General features: G+C 37.9%; 2 protein-coding genes across 6 annotated transcripts; both read left to right on the plus strand.

Annotated features, from left to right (window-relative positions):
- Positions 1 to 3,266: 3,266 nt before the first annotated feature.
- Positions 3,267 to 10,722, plus strand: LOC113735875 (DUF724 domain-containing protein 6-like). 5 transcript variants are annotated; one of them, XM_072066465.1, is made up of 9 exons: positions 3,267 to 3,975; positions 4,572 to 4,976; positions 6,339 to 6,791; positions 7,524 to 7,638; positions 7,729 to 7,940; positions 8,839 to 8,935; positions 9,014 to 9,343; positions 9,533 to 9,709; positions 9,822 to 10,722. In XM_072066465.1, the coding sequence occupies exons 1-9, from the start codon at positions 3,376 to 3,378 to the stop codon at positions 10,502 to 10,504; spliced, it is 3,072 nt and encodes a 1,023-aa protein (XP_071922566.1). In that variant the 5' UTR covers positions 3,267 to 3,375; the 3' UTR covers positions 10,505 to 10,722. The 5 variants fall into 5 exon arrangements, with proteins under 5 accessions (XP_071922566.1, XP_027118650.2, XP_071922571.1 ...); XM_027262849.2 differs by having other exon boundaries at positions 9,554 to 9,709; XM_072066470.1 differs by having other exon boundaries at positions 7,747 to 7,940.
- A 1,880-nt stretch (positions 10,723 to 12,602) lies between these two features.
- LOC140020742 (protein AGENET DOMAIN (AGD)-CONTAINING P1-like) lies at positions 12,603 to 13,103 on the plus strand. Its single transcript, XM_072071575.1, has one exon. The coding sequence runs from the start codon at positions 12,603 to 12,605 to the stop codon at positions 13,101 to 13,103; it is 501 nt and encodes a 166-aa protein (XP_071927676.1).
- The last annotated feature ends 3,070 nt before the right edge of the window (positions 13,104 to 16,173 follow it).

Here is a 16,173-nt window from a genome sequence, read left to right on the forward strand (position 1 = left end):
ATCATATTAAACGATAATATTTCATAGCATATGTTTCAATAATAGATTGTCTACAATGGCCATTTAAGTCTCCCTTTATTTATATTATTATTCAATTTGCATTTCACATATTACAGGTGATTTCATTAATTATATATCTATTATTGGGGTTAAAATGTTAATCAACCCATTGATCAATAAAAATTATAGCATCTATAAAAAAGTCATTTAAGTGTCCATTTCTTTAGATTATTATTCAATTTACATTTCATGGATTACAAATTTCATTAGTTATATGTTTGTTTTTGGGGTTAAAATTCAAAGCCACATTCATTCTTGTATGGTGCGAGGTTTTGTTTCGCATCTTTTTGATTTTTTTTTCATTTTTTAGTTTTTTGTAACAATTTTAGTTTTGTTTATCTGCATAAGCAAGCACTCATTGAAATTGTTTGCTTTGAGGAGTTTTTACAAATTCATCATTGCTTAAAGAAAGCGAACCATTTATATTATCTATACTTAATTAAAAGGTATTTGTGAAACACCATCAATATGAACGATTTAGAACGTATTGATTCTATTAATTCATCAGTGGTTAAACAATTCAAACTCAAATCATAAGTATGTTATGTTTCCTACCAATTCACAACGCTTCACTATCAAATTACTATCAAAATGAATTCCACATATGAATTATTTACTACATGCAATAGAAAACACACCATAACTGAACTAAAATTAAGGTGTTTTTTGACTTATGTTATTCTAGATACCCCCTGGACTTTTTTTTCTTATGATTGTTTCAAACCTATTACATCATAACCATACCATTCAAATTATACAGATCAACCAAATTTGTGAAAAAATCATAAAATTATAGTTAAATTACGCAATCAAATTTTCAAATTTTGTGATCGAAACAATTACCTGACACTACACACCACCAAAATCATCCACATAAAACAATAAAATTAAGGAACAAAACTCACATCAAACTGAACCACCAAGAATAGCTACGCTTGAAAATCATTTTGGAATGCAGAGTATAAAGGCAGCAAAAATAGCCCAATCCCAAAAGTCGAAAGGAAAAAAAAATCGAAGAATTTGAAGGAGAAGGCATTCGAACAACCATGACTGATGCTGAGGCATTACATCATTAACATACCTACATTTTCTTTAGTTTAATTGAGATGTAAATGGCAAATACAAATGAATATGTTTGCAGGCACTTGAATATTCTCAAGCGGTAAGATTACAACAATATGTTTTCATTTCAATTGCACAATAAATACCACACTTCAAGTAATGTAACACTATTTAAATAATTATACGAATACATAAGCTTGTATGACTTGTACCCGATGCAAAAACGATTATAAAAATATTTTCACATTCCAAAAATAAATGTTTTAAATGTACAACATGAGTAGATTTCCATAAACATACCAAAACACATGCTACCATCACTTGTACTCAAAACTAAAAATAAACTCCACATCATTTCACATTGCAAAAATACCCCTATCTATGCGGTTGAAATTCAAATCCCCTCTTTAACCACAACTCATTCTTATATAGTATAAAAAAACAATTCAAAAAAGAAAAAACATATAGTCATTATCAATACCCTCTTTTGTATTTCGTGTTTATTACTTCAATCTTCCTTAAAGTTTCATATCTAGACAATGGTCCTATTTACTTTTCTTATTTTGTTCTATGTTTATGAATTAATTTTTTTATTGGGGTAAAAATTCCTTAGTTGTGCTATAACTAAGGAATTATAGCACTTTATTTTTTTCTGTGCTTTTATGAAAATAAAAAAAGAGATTGAGTGCCACTAGAGTATTTTTTTTCTGTGCTTTGGATAGAGTATTATTTGAAATATTATTTGAAATAATTACTGTAGCACTTTTTTTTTGTGATGGGATGTATGTGACATAAAAAAGTAATTGAAAATATAAAAAGGTGAATTGAAAAATGTGTTTATGATGCAAGCGAAATATTATTTGAGATATTTGTGCTATCCAAACACTCCCATTGTTTTTTCAAAATCAAATATCAAGCAATACGCATCAACCTAGTTCGATTTTCTTTAGTTTAGTACAGTAATGTCTTGGCATCAACCAAATAAGAACCTAATATTAATTCATTTAGGTATTATATATGCACGAGATAAATAAGTGCCAATGCGACTAAAATACAAAATTTGCCTTCGAGCGTATATAAAGGGACTGGTCAACGGTAACAGATTTAAATTTGTCATAACAAAATTTATGTTAGGTCTTGCAATTATTTGTCACATGCTTCTTCAAAATTTATTTTGAATTGAGAATACGTTTCCAGAAAGAGGCTCATAAATGTTTGGTTTGATGATCTTTGGAGTGTCTTTTGTTTTTTTCCTTGTCTTTTCCAAAAACATCTTTTAATGATTTAAGACCAAATTCTGAAGAAAGATGTTAAACAAACAAGGAAAAGAAAAGAACCATGCAATAATACATACGAAGGCCTGGGAAAGTTTATGGCGACTTTTAATCTACCGTTTTTACCCTTACAATGGACAACAAAATAGTCCAATCTTATTCAAAAAATGTATCCCTTTTTTTCAGTTTTAAAAAATTCAAATTATGTTGGAATCTATCCATAACTGTAGGTAATTAACTAATCACGCGGTATGTTTCAATTCTCATCGGATTCCCTAACAAATCACTTTTGACAGTGTACCGTTGAAGAAAAAATCGCAAAACCAAATTATTTGTAAAAGTTATGATAATAAATACATATATTTTTATTAATAAAATGTGCACTAATCAATACTTGTTGCTGTAAACAAAGCAACTGATAGAAAAATCACCTTGTTTGGATTGCGATTTTTCGCAGAAGATCTTTTACATTTTTGGTGAATACATTTTTCAATCATCTTATTATCTTACCTACATTAAATCATTATAGTACATTTTTCTATAAAAATTCCTAAAAATTGATTGACCAATTCAGTAAAAGTAAGATTGACTGATAAACCAAAAAATTGGTAAAAAGTAGGAAGAAGGAAGTAAATAGGCCATAAGGGGAAAGAAAAGGAAAAACAAAAAGAGGAAAAAGAGAAGTGCCAAAGAGGGAAAAAAAAAAAAAAGAGGAAAAAGAGAATGGGGGAGGAGTGGCAGCAATGTAGTAATTTTCTGATTCAGAATAAATAAATAAGGTAAAAGGAAAAAAAAAAAAGAAGAAAAGGAAAGGAAAAATTGGAAAAGGAAACCCTAAAGCGGATTTTCTTGTTTTTTGGGGGTGGTGGGGGGGGGGGGGGGTTTGGGTGTGTGGGTGTTGGGGAGCGGGTGTGCGGGATTGGGTGGCGGGCTTTGGAATGGGGGCACATAAGCCCGAGTAGAGTCCGCATCGCAAAAAATGAAGAGCGGTGCTATTGGTATTGCTAAGCAGCAGCAGTCGTCCCCCTTCTCAGTGGGTTCCCTGGTCGAAGTCACCAGCGACGAAGAGGGCTTCCAGGGTGCCTGGTATCTCGCCACTCTCCTCCGACCGCCTTCTTCTTCCTCTTCCCCTACTAGATCTGCTTCTTCTTCTTCCTCCTCTACTTCCTCTGCCAAGAAGCGCAAATCCAAATTCCACCCCAATAGTAAGGCCTACGTACAGTACCACACCCTCGTCGCCGAGGAGGGCTCCAACGTCCCTCTCCGCGAGTCCGTCAATGCCGAATTCCTCCGTCCTTTGCCTCCTCCTGACCCTCCTTCTTCTGAACCCTATTTCGACCTAGGCGACGTCGTCGATGCTTACTACAGGGACGGCTGGTGGACTGGTGTCGTCACCGCTCTTCTTCTTCACCACCAAGACGCCGACCGCCACTACCACCACAAGCAGGCCCAGTCCTCCCCTCTTCTGAGGTTCGTCGTCACCTTTCACAATCCACCCGACGAACTTCACTTTGCTCCTTCCCAATTGAGATTTCACCGCCGATGGGTCAATTGCACCTGGGTCCGACCCGCCAAGCAGGTATATCTTTCTTTGAATTTTTTTTCTACAAATCTTCTCTCCTCATTTCGTCTACTTTCTAGGGTTTTAGTAGCCCCCTTTCCCTCGTCTGCCCCCCCTCTCTGTCTCTTCCCCTTCAAATTGACAAAAGCTTTTGGAGTTTCTGCATCCGCCTTAGCCAACTACTCTGTTCAATTATGTGTCTAATAAAGGTTTTTTTTTACCTTGTTTCTGTTGTTAAATAAACAAATTCTTCCTGGAGTCCTTGGAGGTGGTGTTGGTGTAAGAATCGTAGAATCTTATTCGCTTCCAGATTCTCATGGAAGCGAAGCAGCATGACACACGCAATTAATACAACTATTTTCGGTTACTGATTGAGATAGCCTTTCCTATCTTGATTCAACCTGTAGTTAATCCGTAGTATTTCTTTTTGTGAAATTACCTGCAGCTTATACCTCACCCCTAGTATATACCTAAGCTCCCTAGTCTGGCAAATTGAAGATTAGTCTGCAGTCTTGCTTCTGTCTCGTAGTGTTTTTCTTTCAATTTTTTTTTTAAATTCTGCCCCATGTTTCCCCGATTCTTATTTTCCTCGCTTCTTCTTGAATTCCCGAAAGAGAGCAGCAGGACTGATGTTTAGTGTGGGAAAAAGGGTTGAAGTGTCCTTTGACCGGGAAGATTGGCGGGATACTTGGTTCCCAGCTACCATCCTCGAAGACATTGGAAATGACTCTTTTTTGGTGGAGTACCACTGTGAAGATGCAGCTCCTCTGAGAGCAACGGTTAACTTCCTCCACATCCGACCTTGTCCTCCACATCTTAAGGACAAAAATTTTGTTTTGTTGGAGAAGGTGGACGCCTACTACCATTCTGGCTGGTGGCCTGGTGTAATTACCAAAGCACTTGCTGATTGCAGGTACAACGTCTTTTTTAAGCACACAAAGAGGGACGGGGAATTCAACCACACTGATTTGAGGCCTCACATGGAATGGAAAGATGGAAAATGGTTCACTTCTTCTCAGGTTCGAAATCTTCTCTTGCATGATTCAGAATATGGTTTCTGTGTGGTTAAAGGTGACATGCTATTTGCACTGCTGTCCTTTCTGCGTATTACTCTTGAAGTTCACTGTACTTGTGGTTTATGGCGTGTTTCTTTGATACTCAGTCACCTGCAGGTAGTCCCAATCGATCTTGTCTGATTCAATGATTAAAAAGCTAAGAAGGTTTTATCCTTGATATCTATTTTGTGCATGTCATACTCAGTAAGGAAGCTTCCTGTAGGTGAAAAGATGATTTGGATTATGAATTGCAATTTTTCTTTCTACATGTGGGACAGTTATTTTACATGGGCAATTAACAAGGAAGGAGAATTTTGGTGCAAGTTAGTTTATGTCACTTTTTGCTTCTTCTTGTGGCCATGCGTGCTGTAACTGTGGATTTGAAAAGATGATTTGAAGGAGGCTTCGGATTATGAATTGCAATTTTTCTTTCTACATGTGGGACAGTTATTTTACATGGGCAATTAACAAGGAAGGAGAATTTTGGTGCAAGTTAGTTTATGTCACTTTTGCTGCTTCTTGTGGCCATGCGTGCTGTAACTGTGTAACATAATATGAAATTTAAGTTTTGTATCTTATTTTCTTTCCAGGTAAGTTAGGTTGCTATTTTTACAGTAGTAATTAGGGATAAAAAAAAGAGTACAATTTGTATGAAACTAATCGTTTTATGAAGCATATGATTCACTGTGTAAATTTTTTCTCATCTTCATTTCTGTTAGCAATTTTTCATTTTAAGTCCTCTATAATGCCCTGGCATTTAGTAACCATTTTCCATCACTGCTGGGAATGAGCAACATTCTCGTTCTTTTTCCCCACTCTGTTTTTTGGCAACAGGCTACCTTTATTTCAGGTTTTTTCTCTTGGTGCATAAGCTTTGATATCTAGCTTTTGCAGATGAGCTTTATTAGTTTGGCTTTAAAAAGGCAATAAATATGAATGCGGGACTCTTCTGACATCTAGAAGCTGGTTACGGTTTTCCATCTTTAGGAGCTAAACTGTTCTTACTTGTTGCATTTAAACTAAGAATTATGTGCAACTCCTACCCTGTTCACACCAGAATGTCTTGAGAATAATGCCTATCACTACTAGTCTCTTTTATGCTAATAGAAAAGAAAGTGGGCCCTATTAACTTGGATCTTTTAGCCTTTCTCTCTTTTATGCTAATAGGAAAGAAACTAGATAATTACTTGCGTAGCTTATCCAAAATGAACACAAAAAGGTACTTTGCTTATGAAACTGTGATATTAGACTAAGAAAGGTGCTTGTTTTTGTTCTATGTTTGTATTTGGTTTTAGTTTGAGTGAGTGCTTTTTCATTTTCTTTCAGGACATTTTGCATAAATTAGATTATGAGAAGCCTGAAGGTCATGTGTACAATAATGTTGATAGCACAGAGGTGAGAGTTCCACTTGGAAACTCTGGCTTTAGGGAGAGCAACTCTGAAGAGAAAGCCGCTTCTTCTCTTAACCTAGGGGAGAATCAGGTTGAGCTACCAACTCCTTGCAGTGAGGAAGCTCTAAGAGTTTACTCTCTGCCGGAGGAAAAAACACAGGAGACACCAGTTTGTGGTGGTGAAGAGATTTTAAAAGAAGAAATGCCTGCAGGGATGCCATCTTTAACTGCAAGTCAGCCGTGTACAGAGGCAACAACAGGAACAACAGGTAAAGCAAATTCTTTTGATTTGGCCAGCCCATCCTCTGAATCTATTGGCAACAATCTTGCAAAACAACCTTCGGGTGGAGACCAGTCATCAGAGAATCACACCTGGGGCAAGAGAGTTGTGAGTTACATTTCATTTTGCTGATTCATTGTTTATTTTTTGACTTCATGATACTTTAAATAGCAATAAGAAGGATGATAATTAATTTTTATGCCACTGGGTAGGATTGATGCCATCATTTGCCTATGAATCAGCTAACAACAGTTAAAGATTCATTGAGGATTGTTGTCAGTTAACAGCATTGATTGCTTGTGGATCACTTCAATATTTAATTTTCGTCGTTTTAAATGGAGAATAGCACGGGAGGTGTGATATACAAAGCTTATGACCTAATTTAAGATGTAAACGTCTCATTTTCTGCTAATTGCTGGGATGGGCCATCCCAAAGTTTTAATCTCCTATTGTGCAGATATTCCGTCTAGAACTAGGTGTAGTGAATGATTTTCTGGCTATCTACTGAATTTGGTATGTAATGTCAGTTCTTGGAAATGCAGCGGAAACATGCACAGAACTTCATTGTCGTTAAGGAAGTATAATCTGTCGGCACTATTTTGCCTAGTTTAGTTTGTTATAGAATGCTCAGAAGAAAAAGAATCATGATTTGCATGCGATGTGTGGTGAATGCTATTTTTCATGAGACAAGTTGGAGGGATAGGTCCATTATATTAAGCAGCAAGCTGATGATGTAATCTGGAAAATTGATGAATTGTTTAATGCATTTTTTTTAATATTTTCAATTCATTCGTTGCGCCTCGAGTATTTGTAACCAAGACTATTTGTGAACTTGTGCAGAAGAGGAAACGAATAAAGACTTCTGAAGAGGACGACAATCGTACATCAGGTTCTGGGAGAACTAGCAGCAGTTCTAGGAAAGTGCAAGTAAAAAGCCCAACAACTTCAAGTGGAAGTATGAAATTTGATTTCCAATTCCTCTTTATCTGTTGTATCGCAATTTTTTTTTCATGTTCATTCAAGTGCGATTCCGAGTTTTAAGCAGGCAGGGAGGGTGATGCAGGAGTAGATGCTGCTGAAGGTGTTCAGGAAGAGTGCGTGACAACAGAAACCAACCTTCCTGTTGTCCTAGGATTGGAATGTGACAAAGGCAGCAACTCAAGTACCAGAAAAGCTTGTCTATCTGGTGGTGAGGAATTGTCAAAGCTTCCAGACAATCATGTTGGATTGAATGATAATGGACTCTCAAGTATAAAAGTGAGTTTTGTGATGATAAATAGCTCTTGATGCATTGGTAGTTTTGGTTGGCAGGGCAATCTGTTCTCAAGTTTTTCATTTATTGTGGTCTGAAATCTCATAGCTTTACAATCTCTAGCAGTGATGATTGTATACTGCTAAACTAAAAGAAAATTCTATTTAACAGAGGACTGGATTTGGTTGTAAATGGTGAAACAATGAATGTAATTGAGTTGAAATTCTATGCTAAGATGATTATGTTATGTTATAAGATTAAGATGGTTTGATCACAGTTAAAAAGAAAAGCACTACATTGACCGCTAAAGAATTTGCCAAACACAACTATGGGATGAGATAAGGGATCAGACTTTTGCCACATTGAGTTGTTGGTGTTTTCCACCTAAAGGTGTGACCTAGTAGTGACCTCGGTGACGGTTGTCAAGGGTCTGTTAACAGATTGTTTCTTAGCAGTATTGATATCTGCTGTTAAGTGTGTCAGACAGCCATACTTTGCAAGTTGGGAAAGGTGTGGTGTGAGATACTTGTGCTTTTGTAGACCCAAGCTTAAAATAGAATTGGAATCACTAATCAATTTTTATTGGTCTAAGATTAAGCTTGTGCTTGCTTGAGGAACCAACACCAGTTATGAATCTAACTATATCAAGGCTACTTTTTGAAAAAAAAAAAAAAAAAAAAAAACTCAATATGTAAAGCAGTGTTATTAATCTTGTTTCATACTTCTAATATGTATATCCTATGTCCCTTCTAGCATCAGCTACACTAACTAGTCTCACTGTCGGGTCCTATATTGAGTTATAGCTCTGTCCTCCTTTAAATATATATTATTTCATCTTTATTCAGTATTTTTCTTTTGTTTTTGAACTCCCTGTGGACTGTTTTTTTGGTGTTGTTTGAGTAGGACAGCATCCAGTTAGACTCCGAAGAAAAGATTCCAAAGAGACGGAGGGGACGGCCTCGGAAAGTTGCCACCAACAGTTCTATTACTTTAGCTTCAGGTAGAATCTTTCATTCTCAAGCCACAATGACTGTCGTATATGGGAAGTTGCTGAATGCTCTTGTTTCACTGTTTCCAGAGGAGCCACGAAAAGAAGTCATTATTCATGAATTGCTTGTGAAAGACTGTTTGATAAGTGAAAATGATTCTCTTCAAGATGTTGAAGTAAAGTCAGCAATGATGGATTCTTCAGTTCCTGGCCAGGAATGTGTAATCAATGGCAGTGGTAAGCACATCATTCGGAGCCAGGAAAAGCAGAAAAATAAAACAGGCAGTACTGCAATATTGTCAGCATTGAGAAAGCTGAGTGAGGAAGTTGTCGAAGCTACAACCAAGCAGCAAGAAAGGCATTCCTCAAAGAGAGGTAGAAGACGGACAGTTAATTTAAACAGTGTCTCTCAAGTTCAAGGTAAGCAAAGCCTCATTCTGAAGAGTTTTTTTTTTCCCCTCTAATGTCAGAATTTTCCTAGTTGTAATAGTACGCATATTGCCGATGCCACACAAATTCTTGTTAGGATCATTTTGAGATGTAGATGGATATTTCATCAATTGTGAGATAAGTGCATGAAGTTCTGGATTTTTTTTCATCTCTTTTTAGCTCTGTGTGTGGAAAATGTAGATTCTCCAAATTCAAGTGGGAGCAAAGTAACTGAATCAAGTTGCATGACAAAAGAACTAGAAAATGTTGTTGAAGAATTGCCTGCAAACACATTTGAGGATCAACCTCTTTCGAAGTGGTTCCAAATGAATTCACCGACCACTAATGATGCCTCAAGTAAGCTGGGAGATTTGTCCTTTTTTTTTTCTGCTGTTTCATGATGGTATATTTTTTGCCCCCTCCCCCCCTGTTTTCATTTTTCCTATACTTTTCTTTTTCTGCCTTTTAGGGCTTTCGCCAACAAGAAGCGTTGAGCAATGTGCTGTGGCCAGTAATGGACAGTTAGCAATTGTCAATGAAAATCATGCAGTTGACAAACAGGAAATTGTTACGTGTGAGGTTCAGAACTTGCCTTTTGTGAAGAACACCTTGCTCTGGTCAACACTTGAATCTATGCAAGTTTTCCAGAAGTTGCCACAAAAGCCACATTTTCAGCCTTTAGAACAGTGTAAAGAAAGTTCTCGAGAAGGATTAGCCATAGGTTTTATGGTTACCTTTTCTAGTGTGGTGGAGAGAACCTCGAGGCTGAAGTTTGATGATCCCAAAAGCACCATCGATGACATATTGGAAACGCTTGTGGAACTAGAAAGCCATGGATTCGATGTTGGGGTTGTACGAGATCGTGTAACCCACTTGATGACAATGAAAGACGAGCAGGAAAAGCTTCAAGATCAGGTAGAGCAACTGCATGGTGAAATTGAAAAGCACAACCTTGAGAAGTCTAAATTTGATGAAGAGGAGGAAGAGATAAACAACCAGATGAAGAATTTGCAGGAAAAGCTGTCACAAGTTGCGTCAATGAAGGCGACAAAGGATCGTGAAATTACTTCGCTGCAGTCTAAACTGGAAGGAATTAGGAAAGGCATCACAAATGTGCAGAGTGATTTTCAAGGCTTAGCTACTTTAGTTTGAGTGGCGTTAGGTTATTGATGTTCCAGGTGGGAATGTGATTTAAGTTTTTACCCCGGATTTCAGTAGTTTTTTTTTTGTTCACTCATTTGTAAGCTTTTGCTAGTATTGTAGCTGTTAATGGCGTAGACGTATCTTGTACATGTGTTGGGGCCTTGTGTCTCGATTGTTGGACATAGCTTATATTCTAGTATGAATTAATATCGTGGCTTGGAGTTGGAGATGGAGCTGAAACAGTTTAAAAGAGACACTGATGATCTGAACATACCAAAGGGGCTAGCTAAGCTCGGAGCTAGTTAATCGATAAGGGGGAGCGCTTTTTGTTGTGGAGGGAGAGACGGTCGGTCGTGCAGTTTTTTTTGAAAGGGAAGAGAAGGTAGAGATGTTTTGTTGCGAAAGGCAGAAGTGGTGGAATGTCAACTGAAGTTGAGGCCTCTTCCGGTGAGATGAAAGAAAAAAAGGGTGGCGAGTAAATGCAAGCTGCGAGTGAGAATCTTTTTCCGAACAGGCGGTTGTGAATGAAAGACAGCAACCTAAAAAGTTTCTGTGTTTATATTATTATTGTCTGGTTCTTCCAGAATCTTGCTTTCGTTGTTACGCCTGCAATGGGGGTTGGGAGATTGAAACTGAGATAGTTACAGGTTGGCATCATCATGCTCAACATGGATATAGAACTATATATTCTCTTTTTCCTCCTACCACGAATTTTGCGCAAAAGAATAGGTTATTCCTACTCATCGTCCTTGTTAAAATTCCAGGTGGTTGCCTGGCACAGCTTAGTTGAATAAAAATGGAGATGAGCTGTGGGATATCCTTTATATATATATATAGCAGTAGTAGTACAAGGAATAAAGAGAGAAGGTGGTGCGTGCGCTGCTGCGGAGGATCATTAATTGGTGCCGTGCCGTGGTAGCATGTGACTGAGCCCTTTAAAAGAGGGACCTGCAGTGGATGCGGATCCGGGCAGTTGTTGTCAGTAATACTAATCACAATAATGTAATATTACATTTTAAATAAGGTGTAATTTTTATGAAAAGTACTTGTAAAATTTATTATTAAAAAAATCATAATTTCATTCCAAAGTGCCCTCTGTCCTCCTACTTTTTTTTTTTTCAAAATTAAAAGTATATTAAGAAAATCTTGAAACCAATAGACAAATTATTTAACTGTGCAATTTTAGTGGGATAAAAAATAATATATAATAGTAGGTGCTTTAAGGTATACATAATTTATTTTTAAGAGTATATTCGGGCCAAAAAATATTATTATTAACTACAAGGTGTTTAGTTTGAATCACGATGAGAAGTTATGTGGATATTTTGAAAATACATGCAGTACAGAACGGCTTGTCGACGTCGACAAAATCACGAGGGAGTTTTGTTTGTGCATTTAACCCTTTGTTTCCTATTTTAGGTTGATCATGCAATTGCTTTTTGTCAACTCTAGGTATTATTTAGTATTGCGGTTGAAATTTCTTTTTTTTTATTGTTTATGAAATGATGATATCCTAATAAATTGTTTTTAGTATTTGCTCATCTTAATTTTTGTTTATATTATCTATTCCATGTTTGGTTTTCCTTCTATGTTTTTTTTTTTTTTATTGTGTTGTACTTGTAGATATTGAAAATAGCACGCTATGTTTGGCACTCAAATCTTTTGCCACCTCCATTGAATACTTATAAACTACCACAACGGAGTTTAGCATTCTTTTAGAACTTAATAATTTTAAAAGCATTCTTCTAATAAATAATAATATGTTTTTTTTTTTGTTTTTGTTTTGACGCCAATGCTAATAAAAAAAAAATTACAATAAATTTTCTCAATTCACAGGTTATCGCTTCTCAGCTCAGCTCCGCAGTACCATACCCAGGACGGTTAGCACTTAGCAGTGGGTGGGCAGAGAGAAGTGAACAAGAGAACAGCGGTGGGGCCGTCGGTGGCGTTTTATTTTTGGCTCCATCCGCTCTGCTTTCTATCTCTCTGTCATAGCCTCATAGTGGGAAAGGAAAGTAAATTGAGGGAGAGGGAAGTGGTAGTAGTGTAGACTGTAGTAGTAGTAGTCGTTAGAAACTAGTAGCGTGTCCTCAGAAAAAGGGCAGGCATGGAGGCGGCGGCAGCAGGAGGAGGAGGAGGAGTTGACAATGTTTCCTTCAAGAAAGGAGCACAAGTGGAAGTGAGCTTTGAGGAGGAGGGGTTTAGAGGGTCTTGGTACACCGCCACCGTCCTCCGCCCCGTTTCCAAGAAGACCAACAAGATCTACTTACAGTTCCACACTCTGGTGGCCAACGACGAACCCGGGTCCAGCCCCCTTCAAGAGCACGTTGACCTTATCCTCGTCCGCCCCGTCCCTCCCCGCGAGCCCCGCCGCTCCTTCCAAGTCAGCGACGAAGTCGACGCCTTCCACAACGACGGCTGGTGGGAAGGTATCGTCATCCATGTCTTCCCCCCACCTACAACGCCAACAGCTCCTCCTCCCATAACCAGGTATTCCGTCTTCTTCCGAAGTTCCCGCGAGCAGCTTGATTTTCCCGAGACCGATCTCCGCTTGCATCGGGAATGGGTCCACGGCAAATGGGTCCCTGCTCTGGAACCCACCAAGTAGTAATTGATTCTGGATTCACTCTTTTTTTTTTTTGTTCTATTTTTTCACTTACTGCCTTCTTAGCTCCTCCTCTCGCACTAGCTCTAGCTGATAGATGGACGGCGGTGCGACTCTGTGAATCTCTTTGCTTCTCGTCTTTCCTCTGCAACAGCCAAAGCCAGCCCTATACTGGAATTTAACTGCTGTATTATAGTACCTAGGTCAATCGAACCACTGTTTTTAGGTGCCCGTGTAAAATTGGACTATTACTTTTCTACTAGTACTATCTATTCACCGCTTGAGTGTGGACTAGCAGCAAGTCAAAAAAAAAAAACTCTACCAAGAAGCTTCTGCAGCAGCTACCTAAGGTGTTCTCTCGCGTACCTGCTTTTCAAGCGTGACACTTGCTAGTTTTTCTTTTATTCTGCTCTTCTGGACCCTCCTATCTTGTCTTCACTAGTTATCATATTGGTTTGTTATATATTTCAGAAAATAGAACACGTACGTTGTTGCTGCGCATTTCTGGTGTAAGTTGAGTTACAAGTACGGTGTTTGTTTGATTTCACCACCTGTCTGTCATCTTTGACCGATCTCTCTCTGGTTTTGTTTTGTTGGCAATAATATGGAGAAGTGGTCTGAAGGAAGGTTGTTGATAAGCTGTCGTAATTTTGAAGCTTTTCTCTTCTGAAACTCTTTAGATGTTCTGGCATTGGTACTGTTCGTCTTGATGGTGTACATCATCGACCTTTTTGATTTTTTACTCCCAGAGCATAGGGACTCTTAAGGCCAAGCTCCCAGAGTGCATTGGCCATGCCCCTGATCATTAGCAGCAAAGTAAGAATTGAAATTGCACGTCCCATCAGGATTTGTCGTGCAGCAGAACGTTAGTTGCTTGGCGATGAAACACGGGACTCCTCGAGTTAGTGAGTGGTAGTAGGGATCTGTGTGAGTTCCCTTTGCTCTGATGGCTAAAGCATCAGACTGCCTTGAGAAAAACTGGTCGGGGCATTGTTCTAGTAGGCATGTTTGGGTATTGACGAGAACTTCAGTTAATTTGTTTTTGCAGAATGTAGGGGTTGAATCGCCGTAGCCATAGGAACTGATATGATGAGTGGGTTAGCAATTTGGTGGGCAGTGGATCAACTCTCATGGAGGCGCTTTTTATTATTGTTTGAGGAATGAGGAATGTGTATGTATATACAAAGTATGGGTTATGGGAGTCCCGGAGCGGAACCGGAGAAGTATGGGTTCTGGTCAAGAAAAATTTGGATCCAAAGGTATAATAATAGTACAATACAAATACAATTCAATGATGCAACGTAGTCTTAAGTCTTAACAACCTTCATGACAATAATTAATGTTCATTTTTATTGAATTGCGACACGCAAACATCCTGATGCGCGTTGCAGGTATTACAGATATGATGTTCATTTATTGTTGGAGAGAGAATTGAACGTTATTTATTGGTGTGGCTGACAAGCTTAGATACAAAGAAAAGAAGAAGTGGGATGTAGCCGACAGATTGATTGATATACGGATGCCCAGAGACTCTTTCCTGTTCTAAAAAAAAAAAAAATTCTATAGTAGTAATCCTTACGCTTATGAGTTACGACAGAGGTGAGGTGACATCGAACTGAAAAAAAGGAGGAGGACGATCGAGATTGGAATAAATAATATGCACGATTCGTGATTCATAGGATACGAAAACAAATTCAATGACTTGGTAACCTCTTCTGCTTCTTTTTTTATTGAGAAAATCTCAGGTTGTGTTTGGATTGTATTTTTTGTCATTTTTTATGGAAAAATTACTGTAACGATTTGATATATGTGAGGGAAAAATGTGATAGGAAAATGTGATCACGGAAAACGATAATATTTTTCGACGGAAACAAGCAATCCAAACAAGGCCGGGCATTGCAACGTAGTCTTAACTACCTTCGTGACAATATAGTGAACGTAGTCTTAACTACCTTCGTGACAATATAGTGAAGTTGTGGAGTTCGTATTTAATTTGCTTCTGTCCGCCAATTAAATCAAATCTTGTCACCTGACAAACAAAATTATAGGGCAAATTATTTGAGTGGCCATTAAAGTTTTAGAATCGTTTGAGTTTTGGTCAGCAAATTATTAAAAATTTGATTTTGATCACTGAATTATCTAAAGTTTAGGTTTCGAGTCATTCCGTTAGATCCGATCGTTAACCATGCCAGATCTGAACGTCCGCACGATTCATGAGACAAAAGATAAAGGTATAGTTAACGATTCCGAAATCCAAACTTTAAATTGTTCAATAATGAAAATTCGACGATTCCAAAAGTTCAGTGGCCATCCGCTCAAAATTATAAGATGCACAGCAACAGCAAGAGTCCTGTGCGTGCTGCTCTAAATCTGTTTGGATTGTAAATTATTTGAGATATTTTTACTGTAACACTTTTTGTGATGTAATATATGTGAGATAAAAAGGTAATTTGAAAGATAAAAAAATGTGTTAAAAATTGTAATGATGATGTGTTAAGCAAATAAATTTTAACAAACAATCCTCTGTCCAAACAAATTGTGGTGCGAGAATGAAAAGGAAATATGAGGTGGGAATTATTAGTAAGATAAAGACTTGTGTGTATTGTACTAGTAGTTGGGGCCATTGGGATTTTGGGTTGATTCATTTGGTAGCTAATTATAATTATAAGGAGTAGCTAGGTGCCCCTCAGGTCGGCTGGTGTTGGGGCTGCCTCATTAGGTCCCGATACTGTGTGATCAGGGTTCGAAACTCTCTGTTGATACCAAAATCGAATTATGCTCTTTTTGTGTTGTGGCATTCCCCTGGATCGATGCATTTCACCAGGGCAGCCCTCCCTCCTTTACTTACTTAATAATTAATAATTGGAGTACCATCTCATCATCTGCTCCATACTCTCTCATTCCAACTACTACTACTAATCTCTGAACATCTCCTACTACTGTATACACAGTTTGGGCCGGCCCCCATACTCATTACATGCCAGCATTTAAGCAGAAGATGCAGAAGGTGGGTGTTAGTTACAAGTCTCTCTCCCTCTCCTCCCTGTCGACTCGACTCCACTCTCTTTCCCGT

Source organism: Coffea arabica, chromosome 1e (assembly GCF_036785885.1).
Source record: "Coffea arabica cultivar ET-39 chromosome 1e, Coffea Arabica ET-39 HiFi, whole genome shotgun sequence".
In the NCBI taxonomy this organism is placed as follows: Eukaryota; Viridiplantae; Streptophyta; class Magnoliopsida; order Gentianales; family Rubiaceae; genus Coffea; species Coffea arabica.

Coding starts and splice junctions, on each gene's coding strand:
- LOC113735875 (XM_072066465.1), top strand. CDS start 3,376: ATGAAGAGCGGTGCTATTGGTATTGCTAAGCAGCAGCAGTCGTCCCCC. Junction 7,941..8,838: donor ATGGACTCTCAAGTATAAAA/GTGAGTTTTGTG, acceptor TTGTTTGAGTAG/GACAGCATCCAGTTAGACTC. Junction 9,710..9,821: donor GACCACTAATGATGCCTCAA/GTAAGCTGGGAG, acceptor TCTGCCTTTTAG/GGCTTTCGCCAACAAGAAGC.
- LOC140020742 (XM_072071575.1), top strand. CDS start 12,603: ATGGAGGCGGCGGCAGCAGGAGGAGGAGGAGGAGTTGACAATGTTTCC.